Genomic DNA, 21,742 nt, shown 5'->3' on the forward strand with positions numbered 1-21,742 from the left:
GTGCCGTGCCGTGCCGTGCCGTGCCGGCAGGGGTTGTGCCGTGTCCCGATGTCCCACCCCGCTCCCCGCCTCCGTGGGAGCTCCGCAGGGCGGGCGCAGCCCTGCCGGCCCCCGGTGCCCCCCCCCCCCCTCCCTCCCGCTGTGCGTTGCATAAGCGGCCCCGTGACCTAAAGTCGAATAGCGCTGCGTGTCACCCCAGGGCCAGGCGGGGAAACTGGGGCAGCGGGGCCCGAGGAGGACGAAAACGAGGAGGAGGGAGGTGACTACCGCGGCTCCGAGCGGGGAGGTAACGCGGGGCCCCGGGGGCGGTGTTGTGTCACTCCCGAGGTGTCCTTTTGGTGACGGTTCCGCCGCACAGCCCCGAGGTGCGGGCGCAGGGCTGTGTGCGTGCAGCGCTGTGCCGTTGCGCTGTTGTCGCGCTCTCAGTGCAGAGGGAGCAGCGGGGAGGAGCGCTGTGCGTTGGCTCCGTGGGGTGACGACAGCCCCAGGTCCTCAGACCCAAAATTTTGCTTCTATCTATCGGGGTACCCGTGCAAATAGCGCAAAGAAATGAAGTTTTGTAGCTGAGAAGTCGCTCCGTCAACACGTGTGATTGTGCTTCTTGCAGCTGTTGGGATTGCCATGAAAATAAACAGGAGGCATTACTTTCGGAGCAGCCAACTTGTGAAGTGTAGAAACGTGATTCCATGGGGCACCGTGCAGGGACCCGACCTGGCTTTGAGCAGAGGAGCACCTTGAAAAAAGGCACCTCGTTAATTAGCGTTAATTACCGTTCAGCCCAATCTGCAACAGGGCGGAGCTCAAGGGACAGCAACACCCATCAGCCGACTCTGATGATAACTTGACTCATCAGAACTTGGTGATATTTAATTAGCAAACTCAGGCTTGTGTCGTATCACAAAAAGTGATGGCTGAACGCATTGAGGTGTGGAGGGCACCCATGGGTTGTGATGTTCATCCCTACAAAAAGCTCCCGGAAAGGAGAACACAACCAGCAATGTGTCTTTAACTCTTGGTGATCCCTGTGGGTCCCTTACAGCTCGGGGTATTCCATAGTAATTAGCGATGTGTGTTTGATAGGTGCTTTTGGTCTTCTGGCCATGAGAGGGCAATATCTGAGCAATAATCACTGCACAGACGCATGGATTTCCAAACCATCCCACCATACTGGCTGCCCTCGTTCCTCAGTGCCGCATCCCACGTTCCTTGAGCCCCTCCAGGGATGGTGATCCCACCGGGCAGCCCATGCCAGTGCCTGACTGCTCTTTCAGAGAAGGAATTTCGCCTAATATCTGATCCAAACCTGAAGATGGGGCCGTGGTGCTCAGAGCAGCCCTTGCAGACTCCCTGCTCTGCACACTACACGTGATTCCATGCCCCACGTGCCAGCTGGGTGCTCCCCAGGCGTTGGCACTTTGCTTTTCCTGTTCTTCCGTGGCGTGCAGTCGGTGCTGGGCTCCTTCCTGGTGCTCTCCGTGAGCTCCTCAGTGCCTGTGAGTTTGTGGGTTTGGGTCTGTGGGGCGCTCAGTGGGCTGTGTTATAGCTGGGGCTGCGCTGGGTGCATCTCGGCGATGCCAAGGTGTGCTTTTGGGCACAGCGTGAGGTTGGCAGAGCTGCGTCAGCACTGCGGCCATTTAGGAGGGTGTAGGAAGGGAGTTTTGCTGGGAGGAGCTGAAGCAGGTTAGAGATAATTGCTTCATCCCGTGCTCATCCACTGTCTTCTGATTCTTTGGGTGGGTGCTTGGAACAAGAAGCAGGTTGGCACAAACCCAGGGGGAGGCAGGGCTCCTTGCTGCTGCTCGCTGCTGCTCCCTGAGTGCATCCCTGTGAGCTGCCCTGAGCTCCCCCAGCTGCAGCCCTCAGGTCAGCTGCAATGCTTCAAAGGGTAACGATGGATGAGAGGTGACGGCCTCGTGTTGTTCCAGAGGAGGATCAGGTTGGGTTTTTGAGAGCCATTTCTTCTCCAAAAGGGCAGCGATGTGTTGGCACAGACGGGGTCAGTGTCCCTGGTGGGGTTCAGAGCTGTGGCACTGAGGGATGTTTCTATGGGCACAGTGGGGTGGGGTTGGGCTTGGAGAGATGAGAAGTTCCATCCTTAATGATTCTGTCAATCTATAAGTGTGGGGAGAACCCTGTGAGCACGGGACTCAGCTGCTGAGCAGTGGGACCTGCTGTGTTCACAGGACTTTGGTCCTTTCTCTCCCATGAGAGCTTATGAAAAAACAGAAAAGATTGCTGCAAACAGAGCTGAGCAGTGTTAGGAGCTCTGTTTCTGGCCATCACTTGCCCTCATTCCTTCATGGGGATGCTGCACTCTCCAAGCAAATGTAGAATCGTGGAATGGCCGAGGTTGGAAGGGGCAGATCTCAGAATCAGAGCCACGGGGGTTGGAAGGGACCTGTGGGGGTTTGCTGCCCAACTGCCCACGATGACCACTGGTGCAATAAGATCTTTCCAGAGCCTTCTCTTCTCCCTTCCCACAGCTGTGGGCAGGATGCAGCACCGCACCATCCACCTCTTCCGGAAGGGCCTCCGGCTGCACGACAACCCAACTCTGCTGGCTGCACTGCAATCCTCTGAGGTCGTCTACCCCGTCTACATCCTGGACAGAGCCTTCATGACGTCCGCCATGCACATAGGAGCCCTGCGGTGGCATTTCCTGCTGCAATCCCTGGAGGATTTGAGGAGCAGTTTGTGCCAGCTGGGTTCCTGCTTGCTGGTCATTCAAGGAGAGTACGAGTCTGTAGTCAGAGATCACGTCCAGAAGTGGAACATCACACAGGTGACTCTGGATGCGGAGATGGAGCCCTTTTACAAGGAGATGGAGGCCAACATTCGGGCTCTGGGAGAAGAGCTGGGCTTCGAGGTGCTCTCACTGATGGGCCACAGCCTCTACGACACCCAACGGTACGTGGCTGCCCTACAGACCAGCAAGGCATCTCCGAAAGGCTTGTTTTACGTTTAGCAAACATCATGGAGGAAAGGCTGAGGATCTCAGTTCCTCTGATGAGTTCCTTTTGAGAAGGTGGGGCTCTCTGAGGCAGTGGCACTGGCTGCTGGAGAATTCCGAGTTGGCAGAAGAAGCTTCAGCGGTTGCACAGGATGTTGGTTCTAATTGGAGCCTGAGGAATTTGTTATTTTTTCCCCTGTGGGCAGCTTAATTCACTTTAAGCCCTTCCACTGACTACTCTCAAACAGCAGGAGAAATTCACTAGCGCATGGGAATGGTCTGATGGTTGGATGAGCTGAGGGTCTTCTCCAACCTTGATGATTCTATGGTCCTACATTCAAAAGGACTTCTGTACGCATCCTTCTGTCTGCCTTTTGGGATCTATCTGATCAACTTTCACTGGTGTGTGGGTCATTGTGGGTCCACGCAGTTATTCACAGCTGAAAGCCTGCAGATATTGAAGTTAATAATGATAGGGAGGTATTCATTAAAACAGCCTTAACCCCTCACCCTGAAAAGCCCTTATTTGGTGTGAACACAAGGATGGATGTGGTGTTCCATCTTGAATCCAAACCATCTGTTCCCACTGGTTGTTGCTCCACAGGCTGGGGCTGTTACTGTGCTGTCACCTCCCCGCGCATCCACACACAGCTCCAGTTTCCTTCTTGATCCATGTTACCACAAGCACTGATTTTATTTTACGCGTAGGATTTTGGAGCTGAATGGTGGGACTCCCCCGCTGACGTACAAGAGGTTCCTTCACATCCTGTCCCTGCTCGGGGACCCGGAGATGCCAGTCCGAAATCTCACAGCTGAGGACTTCCAGTAAGTGAGACCCAACAGGGGACCTGCAGGGCCTTCCTCTGCCCAAATGAGTGGCGTCAAATGATGACAGTGACTTTCAGTCATGACGTTGCGTTGCTTTTTTGTGTGGAGGGTTATTGATGTGATCCCACTGTCGGGAGAGGAGAGCAGGTGAGGGTGGCACAGTCTGAAGGCTTCTGTAGGGTGCATTGAGACAAACTTTTCGTGCATATGAAGGTTGAGCAGAGGAGAGGCCAAGGAATTCCAGGTCTCTTTCACCGCATCCTGGTGCTCTCCAACCTTGGATTCTGGCTCTGATGGGCTCCTTCTCCCCTACGAAGGATTCAGCTTGGGGTTTCTGGCTGTGCTCTGGTTCCCCTGTGCCACAACAGAGGAGGTCTGGGTGTGTGAATGGGGTCTGGCAAACTCTCTTGGCTCTGGTTCTCTCTCTTTCACATTAGGAGGTGCAGCCCCCCTGAGCTGGGCCTGGCTGAGTGCTACAGGGTCCCTCTGCCCACGGATCTGAAGATCCCCCCTGAGAGCATCTCCCCATGGAGAGGAGGGGAGAGCGAAGGGCTGCAGCGCCTGGAGCAGCACCTGGCAGACCAGGTCTGTCCTGATGGTTGTGCGGGTGGGCTGAGGTTGGTGCCATCCAATGGCGCGTGGTTGGGGCTGGACTGCGAGAAACCAGTTGGCTGTGGCCTCCAGTTCTTGCTGAGGATTTGCCCTCCAAGCAGCTCCACCTCGGGATTTTGTTGTTCTTGATGGGAGGATTGTGGTCGGAGTATTTTCCATGGGTGTGTTGCACATGCATGAGCCAACAGCCAAGAGCCCATCCCTGTCCATTGGCTGAACATTTCTCACCTTGCTCTGCCTGAACCTTGATTTCTGTTCTCATTTCAGGGCTGGGTGGCCAGTTTCACCAAGCCGAAAACAGTCCCAAATTCACTGCTTCCAAGCACCACCGGCCTGAGCCCCTATTTCAGCATGGGCTGCCTGTCAGTCCGCAGCTTCTTTTATAGGCTGTCAAACATTTATGCTCAGGTAAGGGAAAAATCGGCCATAGTCAAGCAAGGCTAATGCTTCTGAGGCTGGGGTTTAACCTTCTTGGCTGAGAGATGATGCAAATAATGCAACTTTGGCACAGTCTTCTCGCAATGTCTTATGAATCCAGACTATGCTGATCAATGTATGTCTAGTATCAAAAATCCTTATGCGATACCTTTTTGGAAGGTAGATTGGGAAAGCTCAAGGCTAAACGAGATCTAACAGAATTCAGCTTTGGTGCAAGAAGCATTGCTTCAGGTCTTTGGCTTTCATGGGAAACCACCATGGAGGCAGCAGTGTGGTTAAGATTAATGTTTATTTTGCGGGCATCACAAAATGAGTGAAGCTGCACGGAATGAGGAAACAGAAGCATTGATCTCCGTGTCTTTGCAGGCCAAGCACCACTCCCTGCCCCCCGTGTCGCTCCAAGGGCAGCTGCTGTGGAGGGAGTTCTTCTACACGGTGGCATCAGCAACACCAAACTTCACCAAAATGGCCGGGAATCCCATCTGCCTCCAGATCCGTTGGTATGAGGATGCTGAGAGGCTCCACAGATGGAAAACGGTAACGAGGTGCATTTCCACGATGGCCGCGTTTTGGCTCAGACCACGCAGGAGGGCTGACGTTGATTTCTGCCTCAGGCTCAGACGGGCTTCCCATGGATTGATGCAATCATGACCCAGCTGAGGCAGGAGGGCTGGATCCATCACCTTGCCCGGCACGCTGCCGCCTGCTTCCTGACCCGCGGGGACCTTTGGATCAGCTGGGAGGAGGGCATGAAGGTTCACTTCTGGTTTTGCGTTTTCTCTTTTTGTTTGGTGATTTTTTTTTTTTCCCTTCTGGCTGGTCTCGAGAAAGCCCTGCACACCGTGAGCACCGCCATGGTGCTGAGGAGTGGGGAAGGTGGGGGTGTGTTGGTGGTAGGACTTGGCAGTCTTAGTGGTCTTTTCCAACCTTAATGATTCTATGACTCTACCAGTGCTTTATTACTGAGCCTCGCTAAAAATCTCATGGTTTATAAAAATCTCACTGTCTTTTTCTTGAGTCTGGGCCGTGCTGTACAGGGCGCAGTGGTGAGAAGCCATTCCCATCCCCAAGGTCTGATTTTGGCTGATGGTGATAATATTGGAGACCAGCCCGCTCTGCAGCACTCTTCAAAGTCAGACTCTTGGGCTTTGGGTTTCTCTGACACCAGGTCCTGCTTGAGCTTCTTTCCATGTGTGCAGAGTATCCTGATCACAGCGCGAGCTCCAACCTCCATCTACCAGCCTCTATTTGTTGGTTGTTTTGTTGTTGGTTGGTTAGTGATGTTTTTTGTTGGTTGTTAGCTGGTTAGTGGTGGTTGGTTGTTGATTGTTTCGTTGTTGGTTGGTCAGTGATGATTTTTGTTGGTTGGGTTGTTGGTTGGTTAGTGGTGGTTGATTGCTTGGCTGGTTGTTGGTTGGTTGATTAGTGGTTGTTGATCTGTTGTTGGTTGGTTGGTGATGGTGGTTGGTTGGTTGGTGGCGGATGTTGGGCAGTTGTGTTTTTACCACATAGGCAGCCATTTCAGAGGTGTTTTTTCTCTTCCTGTCCCCAAAATGCAGGTGTTTGAAGAGCTGCTTTTAGATGCTGACTACAGCATCAATGCAGGGAACTGGATGTGGCTGTCAGCCAGTGCCTTCTTCCACCACTACACACGGATCTTCTGCCCGGTCCGTTTCGGGAGGCGCACAGACCCAGAGGGGCAGTACATCAGGTAGGGCCACACACAGCATGGTGCTTTCTGCTCAGTGCTGCTTCCCTGCTCCTCTGACAGCAGGAGCTGGGGAACTCAATCTGCATGAAACACAACCCCTGTGGTTTACTCAGCATGGAAGGAAACCCCAAAGGCTGTGCTTACGGAGGTGATGACTGAGCATGGAACTGCATTGGCTGTGAGTGCCTGCAGACTCCAGGAGCGTCCAATTGCTGGGAGAACACGAGTGTGCTCCACTCCATGCTGTCAGTGTGGAAGTTTATGAGCTCCTTAAGGAGCCCATCTCTCCCAGATGTGGACTGAGCCTTGTTAACACATCAGTGATTACCTGGAGTCCATCCCTCCCAGGAATGCACACCTGGCTTTGCTGACATTAGGATGATTTTCCTCAGCGATCTTTGAAGGAGTCTAAAAGTGGTTTCTGTCCTATGTTGTACTTGCAGTGAGAAAGTCTACAGTGAAAATAGTTTGGATGAAGTCAAAGCTGAAGTAATGCTTAAATCAATCTTGTTATTTGTTTATGTGAAGTTAACTGGTGGAGGATTCAGAACAGAAAAAGATCTTTTGCATAAAATGAATCAGAACTCTCATGGATTGCAGTATCAGCAAAACCACCAGGAATGAATGTGGCGTAGGTTGGATTACATTTAAGTGTATTTGTCTGCAGGATTGTAATTAAAACACTTTATTCTTCTTGTGTTGTAGGAAGTACTTGCCTATTCTAAAGAACTTTCCCTCTAAGTACATCTACGAGCCCTGGACGGCCTCTGAAGAGGAGCAGAAGCAAGCAGGATGTATCATAGGTAGCTCAGATACTGTGCTCAGGATTTTGCTGTTGATAATTGTAAGAAAATAATCACAGGTGTGACATGGAAGTGCCACACTTCCACCACGAGTCGTGCGTTTATCTTTGTCAATGGATTCACCCAGCAGCCCAATGGAGTCACCCAGCCCACTCTTTGTAAATCCTTCAGTCTGATTTGATGGCAGTGGTTGCGATTCTTAGTGAGTCCCCAACGTGCTCATCACACATCTTTGGTGAAGTTTTACTCTTCCTGCATTTCATCCTTGAAAACAGTTGGTGACAAATGTAGATATTACCAAAAAGTGGTGACACGGATGAGGCACGATTGTGGAGCGAGGGGCGTTTTTCTCAGGTAAAAGGGGTCTTGTAAAAGTCCCATAAAGAGGCATGGTCAATTTTTTGAGTTGAATATCTGATTGCAACGCTGTGCATTCAATCTGAACATCTGCAGGCAGTGCATTTGTGACTGAAAATGGAGTCATAAATGTACCAAAAAATTGATGATTTTTTTTTTTCCCAGCAATCTTGAAACCTATTCTCAAATTCCTTTATCGAAACATCAAACAAGGCTGCATTGATAAATTTAGCTGTGTCCTTTAATGGCACCAAAGATCCATTTATCCAGTGCCATCGTGTTTGTTATCAGTGCCTCTCACAGAAATGGCAAGCTGGGTCATTTCTGTAGCATCAGCACTTTCTTATATTGCCAAAGCAAATAATTTGGAATTAGCAGCTTTATGCTCCAAATTTCTTTCGATTTTTACATTTCTTCTCTTCATTTGTCCACACTCGTCTGAAACTGATTTTAGAAAAATCTGTTCTTTTTGCTTGTTTGTTTTAAACTGGGACAAATTATATCCTCCATGCCTTCCATACACTGCTCCATAAAGAATTCGCTTTGCTGTGAACCCAGTGAGACGTCCTTGCTTAGTCCTGCCAAGTCTCTGTTGTACCAGGTCAGGATTACCCCTTCCCAATGGTGGACCACAAGGAGGCCAGCGATCACAACCTGCAGCTGATGAAGCAGGTCCGAGAGGAGCAGTACAGAACAGCCCAGCTCACCAGAGGTGAGGTCCCCAAGTCCATCCCTACCCCTACTGCCCACATCCCTCAGTGCCGCATCTCCGTGGTTCTGAACTCCTCCAGGGATGGGAACCCCACCTCTCCCTGGCTCATATGGAGTTCGTTATTCCAACCCTGTGCCCGCTGATGTGTCCAGAGGTTGCACATTGATACCCACCAACCCTGCGGGATGGTGGGGTGAATGTTGTTGTGATTGCTCTGGAGATGTGGAAAGCCAAAGCTTGAGAAGCTGATGCCTGCTTCTGGCATTGTTGCTGTTGCCTGTACATGGGTTTTCTGGCATACTTGGTAGCTTTACCTGCTGCTGTCAGGGGTAGCTGTTGCTGCACTGAGGTCTGAAAGGCTGCAAACTTTTGTTCTTCCTTCCTTCTTGCCACAGATGATGCAGATGACCCAATGGAAATGAAGCTGAAGCGGGACCGCTCTGAGGAAAACTTAACAAAGACAAAAGCAGCCAGGATGACAGAACAGACCTAGATCCATCGGGATTTACCCTCTGGGAACTGAGAAATGGCACAAGGGAGAGCAGAGGCCATCTGAGCAGGAGGAGCTGCACTCCATACTTTGCCCCCTGCGTGAACCAACCACCAGCAAAAGCTTTGTACCTTCTATGCATTTGTTACTGCAGTTATTTTGAATGAATTTGTCTGTCTGTTGGTGGCTTAGTAGTCATTTATTGCAGCTGTAGGTAATGGACATGTTTCTCTGTTGCTATTATTCAAATCCACTCAATGTTCATGCCTCTTTATAAATAGTTTTGATGATAAATGCCACTCTTTCCAACGTGACAAATACATGTCAGTTTAAGAATAGATTTATATTACTGTTTTCACAAATTAGTGTTAAAAGCAGGATTTGCCTTAGACAGGCAAATTTTAAGGGCATTGTTGTATAGTTTCTCAGTGGATTAGGGCTGATGTCCTTCTCGGCTTATTCCTCTAGAACTGTAGGATAGGTATTTTATTCCTCTCATGTATCACACGTAAAAATTCCCCCTTCCGTTGGAATGGCTCCTTCTGAAGTGTCACAAGGCTGAATAGCCTGTTTTCTTTGTTATGGTTGGGGTTCTGTTATGGTTGTGGGTTTTCATCACTGTGGGTGCTACTTTTGTTTATAAAGGAAATAAAAATTGTTTCTGACATGAAAAAATGTAAGGTCTGTAGATTAATCTGTTGTCACAATTGGTGTCCATCTGCCCTCTTTGGAAAGAAGACAACTACTGCATCAATCCCATACGCCCAGACTTCTTCACTCTGAAGGCATCTGTTGACCAGTGCAGAAGCAGCCTATGAGCCACATGAACTGGGGGTGTGTTGTTGTTTTTTTTTTTTTTACAGTAAATACAAAAGCTGTGAGGACCATCAGAAAGATCTGAGAATGGGCCGTGTCCTCCTGCTGTGCTAAGCCAGAACTGAGCTGCTGGCTGTGCTGGTGCTTCTCGGCATGCTCCTCTTCAGCACACAGAAGGGTTGCCAGGATGACCTGAATGAAAGGCTGAGCCCTGGATGAGGGCATTGCAGCGATGCAGAGCTGGGTATTGCATCGTGTTTTTAAGGCACACTCATCTCCTTCGTGTTCTAAAGAGGACAGCTTTTGCTGTTTCAGTGTCACGTCTAGCATTGCTGTGCAAGCAAAGACTTTGGGTGCTCGCTGGTCATAGGTGTGCATGAGGATGGAGTGGCATTGCTTCCTAGGAGGAGAGACTGCAGGTGTGGAGGTTCAAAGAATCTTGGGGACACCTTTTGTTGAAAAGCAGCTGCACGGTTTGGTCTTTGGTTGGAAAAACTGAGATTTGTGTCTGCAAATAAACTATGTAGGAGAAACACTTGAGCAGGAAACTGCAAGAGCAGTGGAGCTGGAAGATGTTGTTTCTTGGTGACAAAGCAGAGATGAAGTTCCCTCATTCCCCATAAGCTCAGCGGTATCCTGTGGCAATGAAAGCTCTGCAGTAAATGCTGCTTGGAAATGGGGATCCTACTGTGATAAGAACTTCAACTTCGAATGGGCAATGAAATGTCTGAGCCACTATTTGGGCCACTTTTGTCAGAGTAGGAAATCATGGGTGAGAGCAATCTGCCAACACAGGTGGAAGAACAGAGCTCCACTGAGTTGCTCCTCCCAGCACAGCGAGGAGCCCCTCGTGTGCTCTGCATTTCACACTGCTGTGACAATCTGCAGTCAGACAAAGCAAAATGTCACCGAGTTGCTCTCCAGTAAAGTTTTCCTCTCGTGACAGACAGAGGGGCCGCGAATCTTGGAGGCTGCACGAATGGATTCAGCGCGAGGTTCTGCCGCTCGCTCTGTGCGGGGAGCGGAGCGGCGCTGTGCGCCCAGAGTCCGGCAGGGGGCGCTGCGATGGCGCCATGTGGCCACGAGGGGGCGCCAGGAGCGACTCCTTCACTCCCTTACTTCCGGTCCCGCGAGAAGCTCTCCCACCCCGACGCCGCCAACCGCTTCCGGCCGGAAGTGCGGCCGCCGCTCGCAATGTCCCTCGCTGCCGCAGGGCGGCGTCGCGTTCCATTTCCTCTCTCTCCCGGAAGTGTCCGGAACGGAAGCGGCCCCCGAGCGGCGGCTCTTGTACAGGAAGTGACGGCCCGCCGCGCCCCTCCCGCCGCGGCCGTTGTTCGCAGCCGGCTCTGCGCTCGGCCCCGCGGCTGGGGCCGCCCCGCCATGTCCCGCCGCCCGCCGGGGGCCTCGCGGAGCCGAGAGGAGCGGTCGGGCAGCGCACAGCAGTTGTGAGTACCGGGCCCGGGCGGCGCGGTGCGGGCCGGCCCGGCGCTCGCCCCCTCCCGGCGGAGGGCGGACGGGGGCGGGCGACGACGCCGCCGCCGCCGTCTCCGCCGCCGCGCTCCCAGGCGGCTCGGCAGGGCCCGGTACGGCCGAGCAGGGAGCCACCCGCCAGGTACGGTCCCGCCACCCTCCTCGCGCCGTCGGCGGGGCCCGGCGCTGAGAGGGGCGAGGCCGCAACGCGCGGGGCCGGGCGGCCGCCGCGGGGCGCTGGGCTGGGGAGGATCCGGGGGGAAGCCGGGAGCGGGAGGGCCGGGCGGCCGTCGAGGGCGCGTGTCCCGCCTCCGGCCGCTGGGCGCCTCGACGGGGCGACGTGCGGGAAGGAGACGCGCGGTCGGGCCCGCCGGCTCCCGGCTGCACGGCGGCTTTGCGCCCGGCTGCTGTCCTTGTGGGGCCGCTCGTTGCGCTCTGAGCCTTCTGCCGTTCGGGGCTGGCGGCGAGCGGCGCGGCTGGGCCGGCTGTGCTGGGAGCATTGGTGGGCGCTCCATGGCGAGCGGCGCTGGGAGTCGTTGTTCTAATTGTTACTAATTGTTCCTGATTGTCCTGATTGTTCTTAATTGTTCTCTTACCGCAAGGGCTGTTTTGGGGCGGGAGAAAGTGTTTCTGTACAGAGCTGTGAACCAGCACTGAATGTTTTTTGCTGCCGTTGCTGAAAGTTGCTGGATTATGGGAAAATAAGAAGCTGTTGGGAAAGGCTTTCACCAAAGTTCTGGGCAGGATTTCTGGCTTCGCACAGAAAGTCAGAATCGCTTTCTAGACTTTGTTCAGTGATAACAGCAAAACTTAATTATGATGCTCAGTTTAGGCATGGACAGGACGTGGCTGTATGAAGGGAATGTGAACTGCAGTCAGTTTGCTTTAATTTGTTCCTGGGCTTAGGCCTCCAATTTATGCTCAGTCTTGTTTGGCCGCTTCCAGGATTTGATTGTGCCCATTGAAATAAATGAAGTTGGTTTTCTGAGGTTTGTAGAACTTGTGGTCCCTGATTGGTTTATTCATAGTTAGGAGGAGGAAGTTGTTTCTGAAGCGTTACCTGGGAAGATGGGCAGCTGGAAAAGCAGCTCACCAGAAAGAAAAGACTGCAATACAAAGATATTGCTGTGGTTGATTGTATGAGTGAAGAAAACAGGAATCATTCCAACAGAGGAAAATACAGGATCTACTTTCTGTTCTTCTAGCTTGATATGAAAGTGGTGCTTATATATATATGTTAAAAATATCGTTCCTTCCTGTTTCCTTCTCTTATCACTGCTTTCCTTGGTTGCTTAATGCTCAACTCCTGTAGTTGAGGAGGAAGCTTTTGGTATTGCCACACATGCTGTCTTTGTAGCAAAATAATAACAGTTTTTGCTGTTTTGTCACTTTGGTGTCACTGACCTCTGTTGAGAATTTCGGATGGTGGTTCGAAGTGCTGTCTAGGAGCTCAGTGCTGAGCTTCGTGGTTCTGCATCATCAGTGGAGCTGGGAGGTTTAAAAGTGCTTCAAAAAACACGTTGGTTTTTTTTTGTTTGTTTGTTTATTTTCTTCTGCTTTAATTACATTCAAACATTCAAGTGTTTCTAGTTGTTGCTCTTCATTTAAGCAGAAATATTTATGTAAGATCACGATGCTTCCATGCTAGTTTCTATCAGCTGACCTTTCTGGTTCCAAAACGTCCTACTCTGTTTTACCACTGACTGCTCTGGTAGCATCCAGTGAGAACTACGTGGCATGTTGGCAATGCTGTCATTTCCAGGATGCTGTTGTTTTTAAAACAAAGAATTTCCTGACCGCTGCACCGATAAATTACTTCAGTCTCTTCTTTTTCCACACAGAATGCCTAGAAATGAAATTGGACGTAATTGTCCAATACTTTGGTAAGTGCTACCTGTAAGGTTACAGCAAAGAAAACTCTGCATGTCTAAAGCCTTTAGACAGACAGTAGCACAGACATTTATATTGGCCATCAAGGGAAATGCGATCTCTGACAACCAGGAGCTGATCTAATCAGGGAGTCAAGAGCGCCCTTCTGGTTTCTCATTTGCTGGGAAAGGACCACGTTTGAGCAGATGCAACGGCTTCATGTGTGGATGTTCTCTACTAATGGCTGTATTCTAAGCTGACTTGGAAGACCCAGCTGTATTACTTGGCTGCCAGAAAAAAAGTTTCAGTGGTTGAAAAACTACTTGACAGCAAGCAGAACGCAGTACTGTTGTCATCTGGACTGAGTCTGGGAAATAAGATCATGTTTTCGGTTAATTTGTTGATGTAGAAAGTCAGTAGGACAGAGCTAGAATATTTTTGGTGACTGATGCTCGAGTTGGCAGCTTTGCATTTTTATCCTGGTTCTGATGTCAAGCCATGAAGCTACGTGCTGTTCATTGGATCTTTTCTACTCTAGCGAGAGGAACTGTTCCGTTCTGTTGGCATCAGCCTGCTGTGCCCTGTTGGCAGTGCTTGGGGCAGTAGGTTGTTACACTGAGAGTCCAGGAGTTCTCTGGGGAAGATCCGTGCGTTCATGGGAACTCGTGCGCAGTGGGAGCGTCTCTCTGTCTTGCAATGGATTTGAAAGTCTTACGTCATTCCTATCTTGGCATTTGAAGCAGTCACAACTTTCAAATTGATGAGGTTCTGTCTGTCTGCTGTTTTGACTTTTTGTCTTCACATCTGCATCTTCAGATTTCAGCGGTTCTGATTCTCTGTGTTCCTTCTAGTTCTTGAAGCCCTTTTCTTCTTAGACTCCTGTTTCTATAAGTCATACAGAACTTCCATGTGTTCCTTGATTACATTCGTTTTCTTTAATTTCTTTGAAGATGACTGACCTTGTAGCACGTATCTGTCCAGAGAAAGAATGAGCAGGTGAGCTGTAGGCAAATGAGTTGGACACCGTGCATCTTATTTCACAAGTGAATGTATTTTGCATCTTATTTTATTTTTTCCACTAGTTTGTCTAAAGTAATTTCTGCTTCCATCTTGTCAAGTGATTAATCTGCCTGTATTTTCCTGAAGCTTTCCTGAAATTCGGTACTTCTTATCGCTAACTATGGGTATTAATACAGCAAGGAGCAAAAGTACAGCTTTTCTGTTAAAGCTGGAGATAGCTTTTTTTTTTTTTTTTTTTCTCCCATTGGAGAAAGAAAGGCCCAGTGAGCAGAAGAGAAGGATAATTTAAGATGTTTCCTTGGGTCTTTAACCTCGTTGTTATCTGAGAAGGATGCTCTTTCTTGCTTCTCTATGGTGTAATTGTTGGATGTGATGTTTAGTCTGTAGTATTCTGAAATGCTAACCCAAAATGTATATATAGTATGATCAGCATGATTTTTGCCTCTGTGGTTGCTGAAAATCAGATCTGGAGTTTTTTGATAGCTAGTCTGTTTCTAAGGCATAGCAGCACTGGGTGTACAATTCACTGATGGACATTATTTAAAATATCTGTGCTGTGTTCACTTATACTTTCTTTCTTTTTTTTCTTTCTTGTCTCCTTTCTTTGTTTTGTTAAGCATTGCAGGCTGTATGTACCGAGTAGTTCAGACGACGGGACCAGATGGAAAAAACCTTCTGAAATTACTCCCAATTTCTAAACCTTCTGGAAACTTTGTGCCAGTAGTTCAGTCTTCAGCCATGTCAAATAATCCTAACGGGAATGTTTCTAGTCCAGTCCATCTTGCTTTTAAGACACAGCTTGCCAGTACTGCTGCATCTTCATCTGTTAAGATACCTGTTTTTCAGTCTCCTAATTCTGGAAAGATTATCCTTGCAAGGACGTTAGACAAACAGGGAGGTGTTAGAGCAGGTTCTGATAAAGAAAGCGTAACGACAGAATCAGCTGCTGACGTTCAGAGTAGTTGTGTTTCGGTTGATAGACGGTCTTTGCAGAACGCTGCCGTAACGAGTTCATCTGAGCAGAGTCACACTGCACACATGTTGGGAAACACCAAAGATAATCCCATTTCTGTGAAGCCTCCAGTTCTGCCCTCTGGCCACCACCTCCAGATACCAGCGGATGCAGAAGTGAAATCTGTCCCAGCTTCTTTTTTACCGGCTTCAATCCAGCAAAAAATACTTGCCGCTGCAGCAACAAATGCGTCTGATGGAGCTGATAGTAAAAAAATGCCAATGGTGATTTATGTGTCACCTGTGAACGCAGTGAAAACAGTACTTCCCAAGCGTTTGCAAGCTGACAACCCCAAACCTGCCCCAGATGTTTCAAAAACGTTGCTAATGGCAGCTCCACAAAAGGCACACAGCTCTTCTCCTGAGACAGGAACGTCTGATGGTCAGCAGTGCCAGCACGCACCAATGAAATGGATTGTGCGAGAAAGTCCGCAGTTGCCAGCGCCCTGCCTTATTCCTGTAAAGTCATCAAATAACGTGGCTTCCAAGATCTTGAAAACTTTGTCAGATATGAAGAATGTAGAAGTGAACTCTGCAAATATTTTGTCACGCTTTTCTACTGGTTCTGGTGTAAGCAAAACAAAAATCACGTCCATTAAGGATAATGCTCTGGTCATGTGCAATGGGAAAGTCTATTTATTGACCAGGAGAGGTTCTGATGTTCTGTCAGCCCAAGCTGACGTGCAGGCATCTTCCTCTTATGGTGCTTCACTTAAAAAGGGAACATCCAAGCTAATTGATTCTACTGAAGTCACTAAAATAAGCAATAAAGTGGTGAATCTGGTATTATCCAAAAACAAAGGAGTGCCGTTACCTCAGAAAGATCCTAAAGTGTGTACAAACTCTAAAGCTTCTTCACCTGGAAGTTTAAGAAATGACTTAAAATCTGCATCTGCAGCTCTGGTGATACCAAGTGTTGAGGAGCAGAGTTCCACTGTAAACCAGGGAAAGAGTTTGCCCTTCATGGAGAGCATCTCAAGTGGAATGACCCCAATTACGGCGTTAGGGATGCAGGAAAATACGTGCCAAGATGGCAAGGAAATGATTCATTCCCCCAAAGCAGCAAGTGCTGTTTTACCTCAGTCTGAACACGAGTGTGCTTTCAGTGAAGACTGGCAAAAGGTAACTCCAATAAACGTGACAATCTCAGTCTCTGCTTGTTATATGCTCCTGGGTCTGATTAAGTGAAATGGCTTTTTCATAAGTTGACAGACTGTTTTTACCTTGTAACCTGTCACCAGAAATGCTGGTTTAAAATTAGATTATTTTATTTTTTTAGTCCAAAAGCTGAAAAGGTTATTCTTTTCCCAGTTAAATTGCTCTGTGCAAGTGGGAAAAGGCATAAAGGAAAAAAAAAAAAAAAAGGCAGGGAGAAGATGTCTCTGTTTCTTCACAAGATTAGTTATCGCACATGAGAATATGGGTAAGCTGTTCAGCCTTTAAGCTCTGGTTGCTCTCTGCTTTTTAACATTGCTGCCAGATGCTGTAGGCATGGGGTGAAGTAGGGAAGCTTGGAATGATGTGAAAGGAAGACAAGCGGTCAAGCAGAGGTTTTCATTCTGAGACAATCTGATGTTGCTCCTCCAATTTCTGCTGGCTGATAGAGCCAAAGGCAAGAGCTACATTTCCTTTCTTTCATGCTGTGATGCAGTGGGATTCTTTGTCTTGTGGCTTGATGTCAGGCAGGCGAAGCTCAAAATCTTCAATGGCAACAGAGCTGTCCCCCTTTTGACTGCCTATGTATTCTTCTAAAATCATAGCGTAGGAAATATCTCAAAGTCTATAGCTGCAAATTCCACAAACTCTGTACCTATGAAGGATTGCAAGTCAAGATTTCAATTGCTTCTGAAGACAGAAGGAGTTTGCCTCCAGGTGAAGAATCATTCGGAAGGAAGTGTATACTTCTGTTGACCAGGCCAAAGAGAAATGTCAGATAAGTGTGTGTATGCACATTTCAGGCATTTATTCATTGCAGTAGACTGTAGGATCTCTTCCTCACTCCCAAAAATTGTTCAAGTAGACTTTTTTTCTGTGAGGACTTTATGATGGCAAGTGGTAGCGTTTGACTTAATATCTGTGAAAAATAGCATTTCAGTTGTTTTCTTTTGGTCCTTAACTTTGCGAGCCTATGGGTGCCAGATGTAATGATGTGAGCTTGATCTTGCATATTAAAAAAGCCAGTTCAGGTTACAGTGAGGATTAGATGTTAGAGGTGGTTAATAGTGCTTCATTGGTATTATCAACCACAATGCAAATAAGAATTGTTTTCATCAGCCTGAAAGCGATTATGTATAGAACACTGATCTCTTGTTATTTGCCTTTGATACTTATGGCCTTTAGGGTAGGTGATGCCCCTGTTGCTTCTTTTAATTCTGTAGTTTACTAGTTGGACTTTGCATTTACTGGATATTGTGCAGTGCACCTGATGTTTTAAGTAACTAATGTTAGGCCTATGATAATTTGCCTGTAATTCCTCAAAATTGGCTTACCTGTCTTAAATGCAACTCGTGGAAAAGAACAAATTGTCATTAGGGCTTTGAGTAAACTAAGGCTTTTACATACATGGAGAGATTCATGGTTCTCTTACTGTTTCTGTATTGCAGGTCCAGCGTAAGAAGATGTATTCACTAGGAAAAGTTAATAAAAAAAAAGACCAAGAGAAGCCACATTGGAAACAGTATTTGCAATTAAGGACAAAATTTGGTCTCTATAAGGAGGAGAGAGTCTACCTTAAGAGAATACCATTAACAACCTCCTGTGAGAAACCAGATGAGAGGGTGAGCTCCAGTAACAGCTTGGAAAAGAAAAATGATTCTTGCACTTCCTCCTCATTAGATGTGACAATAACAGACCGACATCGGGAATGTATTAAAGAGGAAAAGGTACCTTGACTTTTTTTGGTGCTAAAATATGTGTACTGCGGCACGTTCAGAAGGCAGTGTGAGTGTCGTCAGTACGCGGGTTGTGCTTTTTGCCTGGGCCGTCTCACCTCTGGATTTGTCAGGGGAAGTCGATAATTGTTAGATCAGGATGGGAGCTGATCCTTGGACTTGTTTCTGTACTGCTGCAGAGCTGAGTGATTTCAGTATGACCTGAGTACTCTTTTATTATTATTTTTTTCTTTCTTATCCTCTTTTCTGGGTTCAGCTGGAAGAAACCTGAAGAGCAAATGCTTTGATGATGCTGACCCGCTAGTTATGACTGAACAGTGAAAAGGACAGCATTTATGGGAGTAGGAGCTATACCTCTGTGACCCTGATTCGTATTTAGCCTTCTACTAACAATTAGGCTTATCAAGTAGTGCAATGGATATATGCAGAGCAATCAAGAATTTTCCTGGGCAGCTTTATCTGTGTATTCCAGATCAGGCAAGTGCTGTTATTTGAAGGCACTTCAGACGTTCACATAGCTAGATGTGTCTCACTTCACAAAAGAGCTGTCCACTTTGTCACAATCAGTGTTGTTTAGAGAAATTTGCTCACGTACTTGCGAGGTGTTGAGAGTTGCAGTGTCTTTATGAACTTAGTCCTTTGTCATTGGATAGGAACATTCTGGAGTGCTTCTGGAAAGGTTCCTTTATTGTAAAGCCTTGCATTTTAATGCATGAAAATGATTTTTATCCATAGAAAGTGGTTCTGTTCGGCCTTTGTGTTCTACATTTTCTTTTGTATGGTTGTACTCTACTCAGTCAAAGGCCTTTTCATGTTTTGATGACTGTATGTGGAGAACCCTATGTTGAGCAGATCTACTGCCTAGTAAAGTGATTCTAAGAAACAAGCAATGAGTAACTCCTGCAATATGTGCCCAGTAACTGTGATCGTGTCATGTCAAATGGTCCTCAGTTTAACAGGAGTGTCTTTGTGTGTTTCTTGATCTTACAGGTTATTTTGGATCTAGAAGAGGGTTTATCTAAGAAAAGAAAAACAAAATCTTCACTGCCAGACAGTGGAAAGAGAAGGAAAGCATCAGTGAAGTCAGCCACGAGCTCAAGTTCAGAATACAGTGGCCGAAGTTCTATCACACTAAACAGAAGTGTTTCTCCTCCACCTGCCTTATTGCAGCGAAGCATCTCCACAGACTTTGTATCCTCAACAGACGCTGAGCGAGAGCTGTGCTCCCAAAACAGCGATGTTACAGACTCAGATATTCCAGTGTTAGTGTCCTGTGAAGACCATGCTTCACTTTTTGAAGGCTCTTTCAGAGATGATGCTTTCCCTTTGACTCCCCCAGACCTGGATGAAACGATCCGGGACGAGAAGATAAAACGACTCAAGCAGCTCTTGAGAGAGCGGGAAGCAGCACTTGAGGAAATGCGTAAAAAAAATGCAGCAAATCTGAAATACTGAAGGTGGTGGTGGTCTGAACCGTATTCATCTTCATCTCAGTGACGTGAAGAAGAAATTTTGCGTTCGAATGAAGGTGAATATTTCTGGAAAACGGAGGACCTTGAGGAAATTTGTAATGTGTATTTATAAAAATAATTTTCCTACTAAAGACTAGAAATAAAAGACTTGGACCACCAGATTGTGCTTCTGGGACATGTATGCGTATCAGAATACAGAAGAGAGTGTTTTTACTATTTTTAGCATATCCTCTGTATTTTGCATTAAAGGGGTTTCTCTACTAGTCTTAGAAAATAAACTTCCCCAATTTGGAAATTTGTAGCCCATCTGTTAGAGACAGAGTGCAGATAGCACCCTCCCCCCTTGTAAATGTATATTTTTTTGTTTTCTTAATATTTTATACTGCATGACAGCTTTTGTGAATTACTAGGAACTGTCACTTGTCATAAAAGGTCCATGGTCAGTGTTTAATAAATGCTATTTAAGAGGTTTGGGGATTAGTCTTCAGGCAGTAATGATGCTGATATCCAGGGGAACCAGTACTAACAGCTGCTGAAGTGTACCAGCAAAGTTATTTCGGTACGTGTTTCCTGCAGTTATTGTTGTAAGCCTTTATAAGGCCTTTGACAGATGTGCAATGTTGAAGTTTGGTTGTAGGATTATTTGGTTGTTGGGTAGGGTGGGTTGTTTGTTTTACTTTAATGAGTTAAACTGAATCATTCCTTATTTAAGCAAAAAAGATACATTTCTTTGTCTGTGAGTGGTATCTTTAAGAATTCCTGATGAATGTCTCTTCCGTTAACTCGTTCCATCTTTATTTGAATGTCTCCTTCATTTGATGCTGCCTACGTTTTGCACTGTAGAAGAGAAAGAGCACCGAAGCTGTCTTTGCCATCATGATTTTCATAGCTCTTCAGAGTGTTTCCCCAGCATGTAATGTCATGTGGTATGGAGGCCTTCTGCTCCTCTCTGTTGTCCATGTCACAGGATGAGCTAGGTTGGAAGAGACTTTCAAGGTGATCACGTCCAACCATCAGCTGACCAGGTCCCATCGCCGACCCATGTCCCTTTGTGCCACATTAAATTTTGTCACATCACTGAATTTTTTAAGGACTTCATGCAGTTATTTGAAGTCTTTATTGCTGCTGCCATGAATGCACTGCTAACAGAACATAGCGTTGCTTTTTCTTACCTAGTTATGGCTTTATTCAACATCACAGATCCCTGTGGAACTTGCTCTGTAAGAGAGAGCAAGTGAGTTACACGTACTTTCTTGGTAAATATGCAAAGCACAGAGGCTAATTTATGGGAGGTGGGATTTTTGATCAGTGAATGACACCAATGAGGAAAACATTTGTCTCATCTTGTTCCTGAAAGTATGGAAGCAGCGTAAGTTTGGCTAAGCCTGTCTTGAAGTGTTTTGTGGGAAAAGTGGGACTATTCACTACGTATTGGGTGCGGCGGGTTGACATAAGCCAGCACAGTTGCTTGCTCATTTACCTTCCCCATTGCGTGAGGAGAAGGCAGAAGGCAAGAAGATTTGTGGATTGAGATAAATGCAGTTTAATAGGTGAGGTGAATGTTGTGCATGCAGGCGAAGCAAAATAAAGAATTTAATGTGTGCCATCAGCGGGCTGATGCTTGACCACTTGGTTGAAGCGAGACCGGCATACATAATGGTTGCTTGGAAAGGTGCACACAGAATCAACAAACACCCATGAAGTTACGTGGCGTGGAGCATCGCTTTGGTAATTTGGGGTCTGCTGTCCTGGTTCTGTTCACTTCTACGTTTCTGCTGGAGGGTAGAGTGGAAAACAGAGAGAACCTGGATGCTGTGCAGGTACTGTTCAGCAACAGCCACAGTGCTGGTGTGTTACCAGCACTGTCACGAACCCAGAATGCTGCACTGTACAGACTGCTGTGAAGAAAGCTGCGTCCATCCTAGCCGGCACACTGGGACAGCAATCAGGAAAGAGAAGCAGCCTCTTGCCTTGTGTCTGGTGCTGTGCTCACTGGTTGTGATGCTCTTCCAACAGATGTCTTCTATCTATCCTGTCGTCTGTCTTAACATCTTTACATTCTGATGATGTGCAGCGAAACAGATCAAGCTCTGTTCATTTATCCTCTTAAATCCTTCAGGATTTAAATTCTGTGACGTATCACCTTTCTTTCACAACCTCTTTTCCTCTAACAAACTGCTTGCTTACTCCTCTGTTTTCTGTAGAGATTATGACAAAATAGTGAAAATTCAGAGAAGAATCCTTGCTGCAAGGTTTTGAAGAAATGTAATCAGTCAGATTTGTTAGAAGAAA

At 47.5% G+C, this 21,742-nt stretch overlaps 2 protein-coding genes across 2 annotated transcripts; both read left to right on the top strand.

The window, feature by feature from the left end:
• The first annotated feature begins 158 nt into the window (after nucleotides 1-158).
• LOC122188678 (cryptochrome-1-like) lies at nucleotides 159-9,576 on the top strand. The gene is made up of 11 exons (XM_042887181.1): nucleotides 159-286; nucleotides 2,484-2,907; nucleotides 3,659-3,775; nucleotides 4,216-4,363; nucleotides 4,658-4,798; nucleotides 5,195-5,365; nucleotides 5,443-5,583; nucleotides 6,388-6,539; nucleotides 7,245-7,342; nucleotides 8,301-8,411; nucleotides 8,807-9,576. The coding sequence occupies exons 2-11, from the start codon at nucleotides 2,495-2,497 to the stop codon at nucleotides 8,902-8,904; spliced, it is 1,590 nt and encodes a 529-aa protein (XP_042743115.1). The 5' UTR covers nucleotides 159-286; nucleotides 2,484-2,494; the 3' UTR covers nucleotides 8,905-9,576.
• A 1,521-nt stretch (nucleotides 9,577-11,097) lies between these two features.
• LRIF1 (ligand dependent nuclear receptor interacting factor 1) lies at nucleotides 11,098-20,532 on the top strand. Its single transcript, XM_042887074.1, has 4 exons — nucleotides 11,098-11,162; nucleotides 14,694-16,209; nucleotides 17,691-17,969; nucleotides 18,969-20,532. The coding sequence occupies exons 1-4, from the start codon at nucleotides 11,098-11,100 to the stop codon at nucleotides 19,431-19,433; spliced, it is 2,325 nt and encodes a 774-aa protein (XP_042743008.1). The 3' UTR covers nucleotides 19,434-20,532.
• The last annotated feature ends 1,210 nt before the right edge of the window (nucleotides 20,533-21,742 follow it).

The sequence above is a fragment of the Lagopus leucura genome, unplaced genomic scaffold (genome assembly GCF_019238085.1).
Source record: "Lagopus leucura isolate 7727_CA_CO unplaced genomic scaffold, USGS_WTPT01 Super-Scaffold_100073, whole genome shotgun sequence".
Taxonomy (NCBI): domain Eukaryota; kingdom Metazoa; phylum Chordata; class Aves; order Galliformes; family Phasianidae; genus Lagopus; species Lagopus leucura.

Bases quoted from the DNA above. Each gene is read 5' to 3' on its own strand.
- LOC122188678 (XM_042887181.1), top strand. From the start codon at position 2,495: ATGCAGCACCGCACCATCCACCTCTTCCGGAAGGGCCTCCGGCTGCAC. The intron at 2,908-3,658 runs GTACGTGGCTGC...TTTTACGCGTAG, and splicing joins AGCCTCTACGACACCCAACG to GATTTTGGAGCTGAATGGTG. The intron at 6,540-7,244 runs GTAGGGCCACAC...CTTGTGTTGTAG, and splicing joins CCAGAGGGGCAGTACATCAG to GAAGTACTTGCCTATTCTAA.
- LRIF1 (XM_042887074.1), top strand. From the start codon at position 11,098: ATGTCCCGCCGCCCGCCGGGGGCCTCGCGGAGCCGAGAGGAGCGGTCG. The intron at 16,210-17,690 runs GTAACTCCAATA...TCTGTATTGCAG, and splicing joins TCAGTGAAGACTGGCAAAAG to GTCCAGCGTAAGAAGATGTA. The intron at 17,970-18,968 runs GTACCTTGACTT...TTGATCTTACAG, and splicing joins AATGTATTAAAGAGGAAAAG to GTTATTTTGGATCTAGAAGA.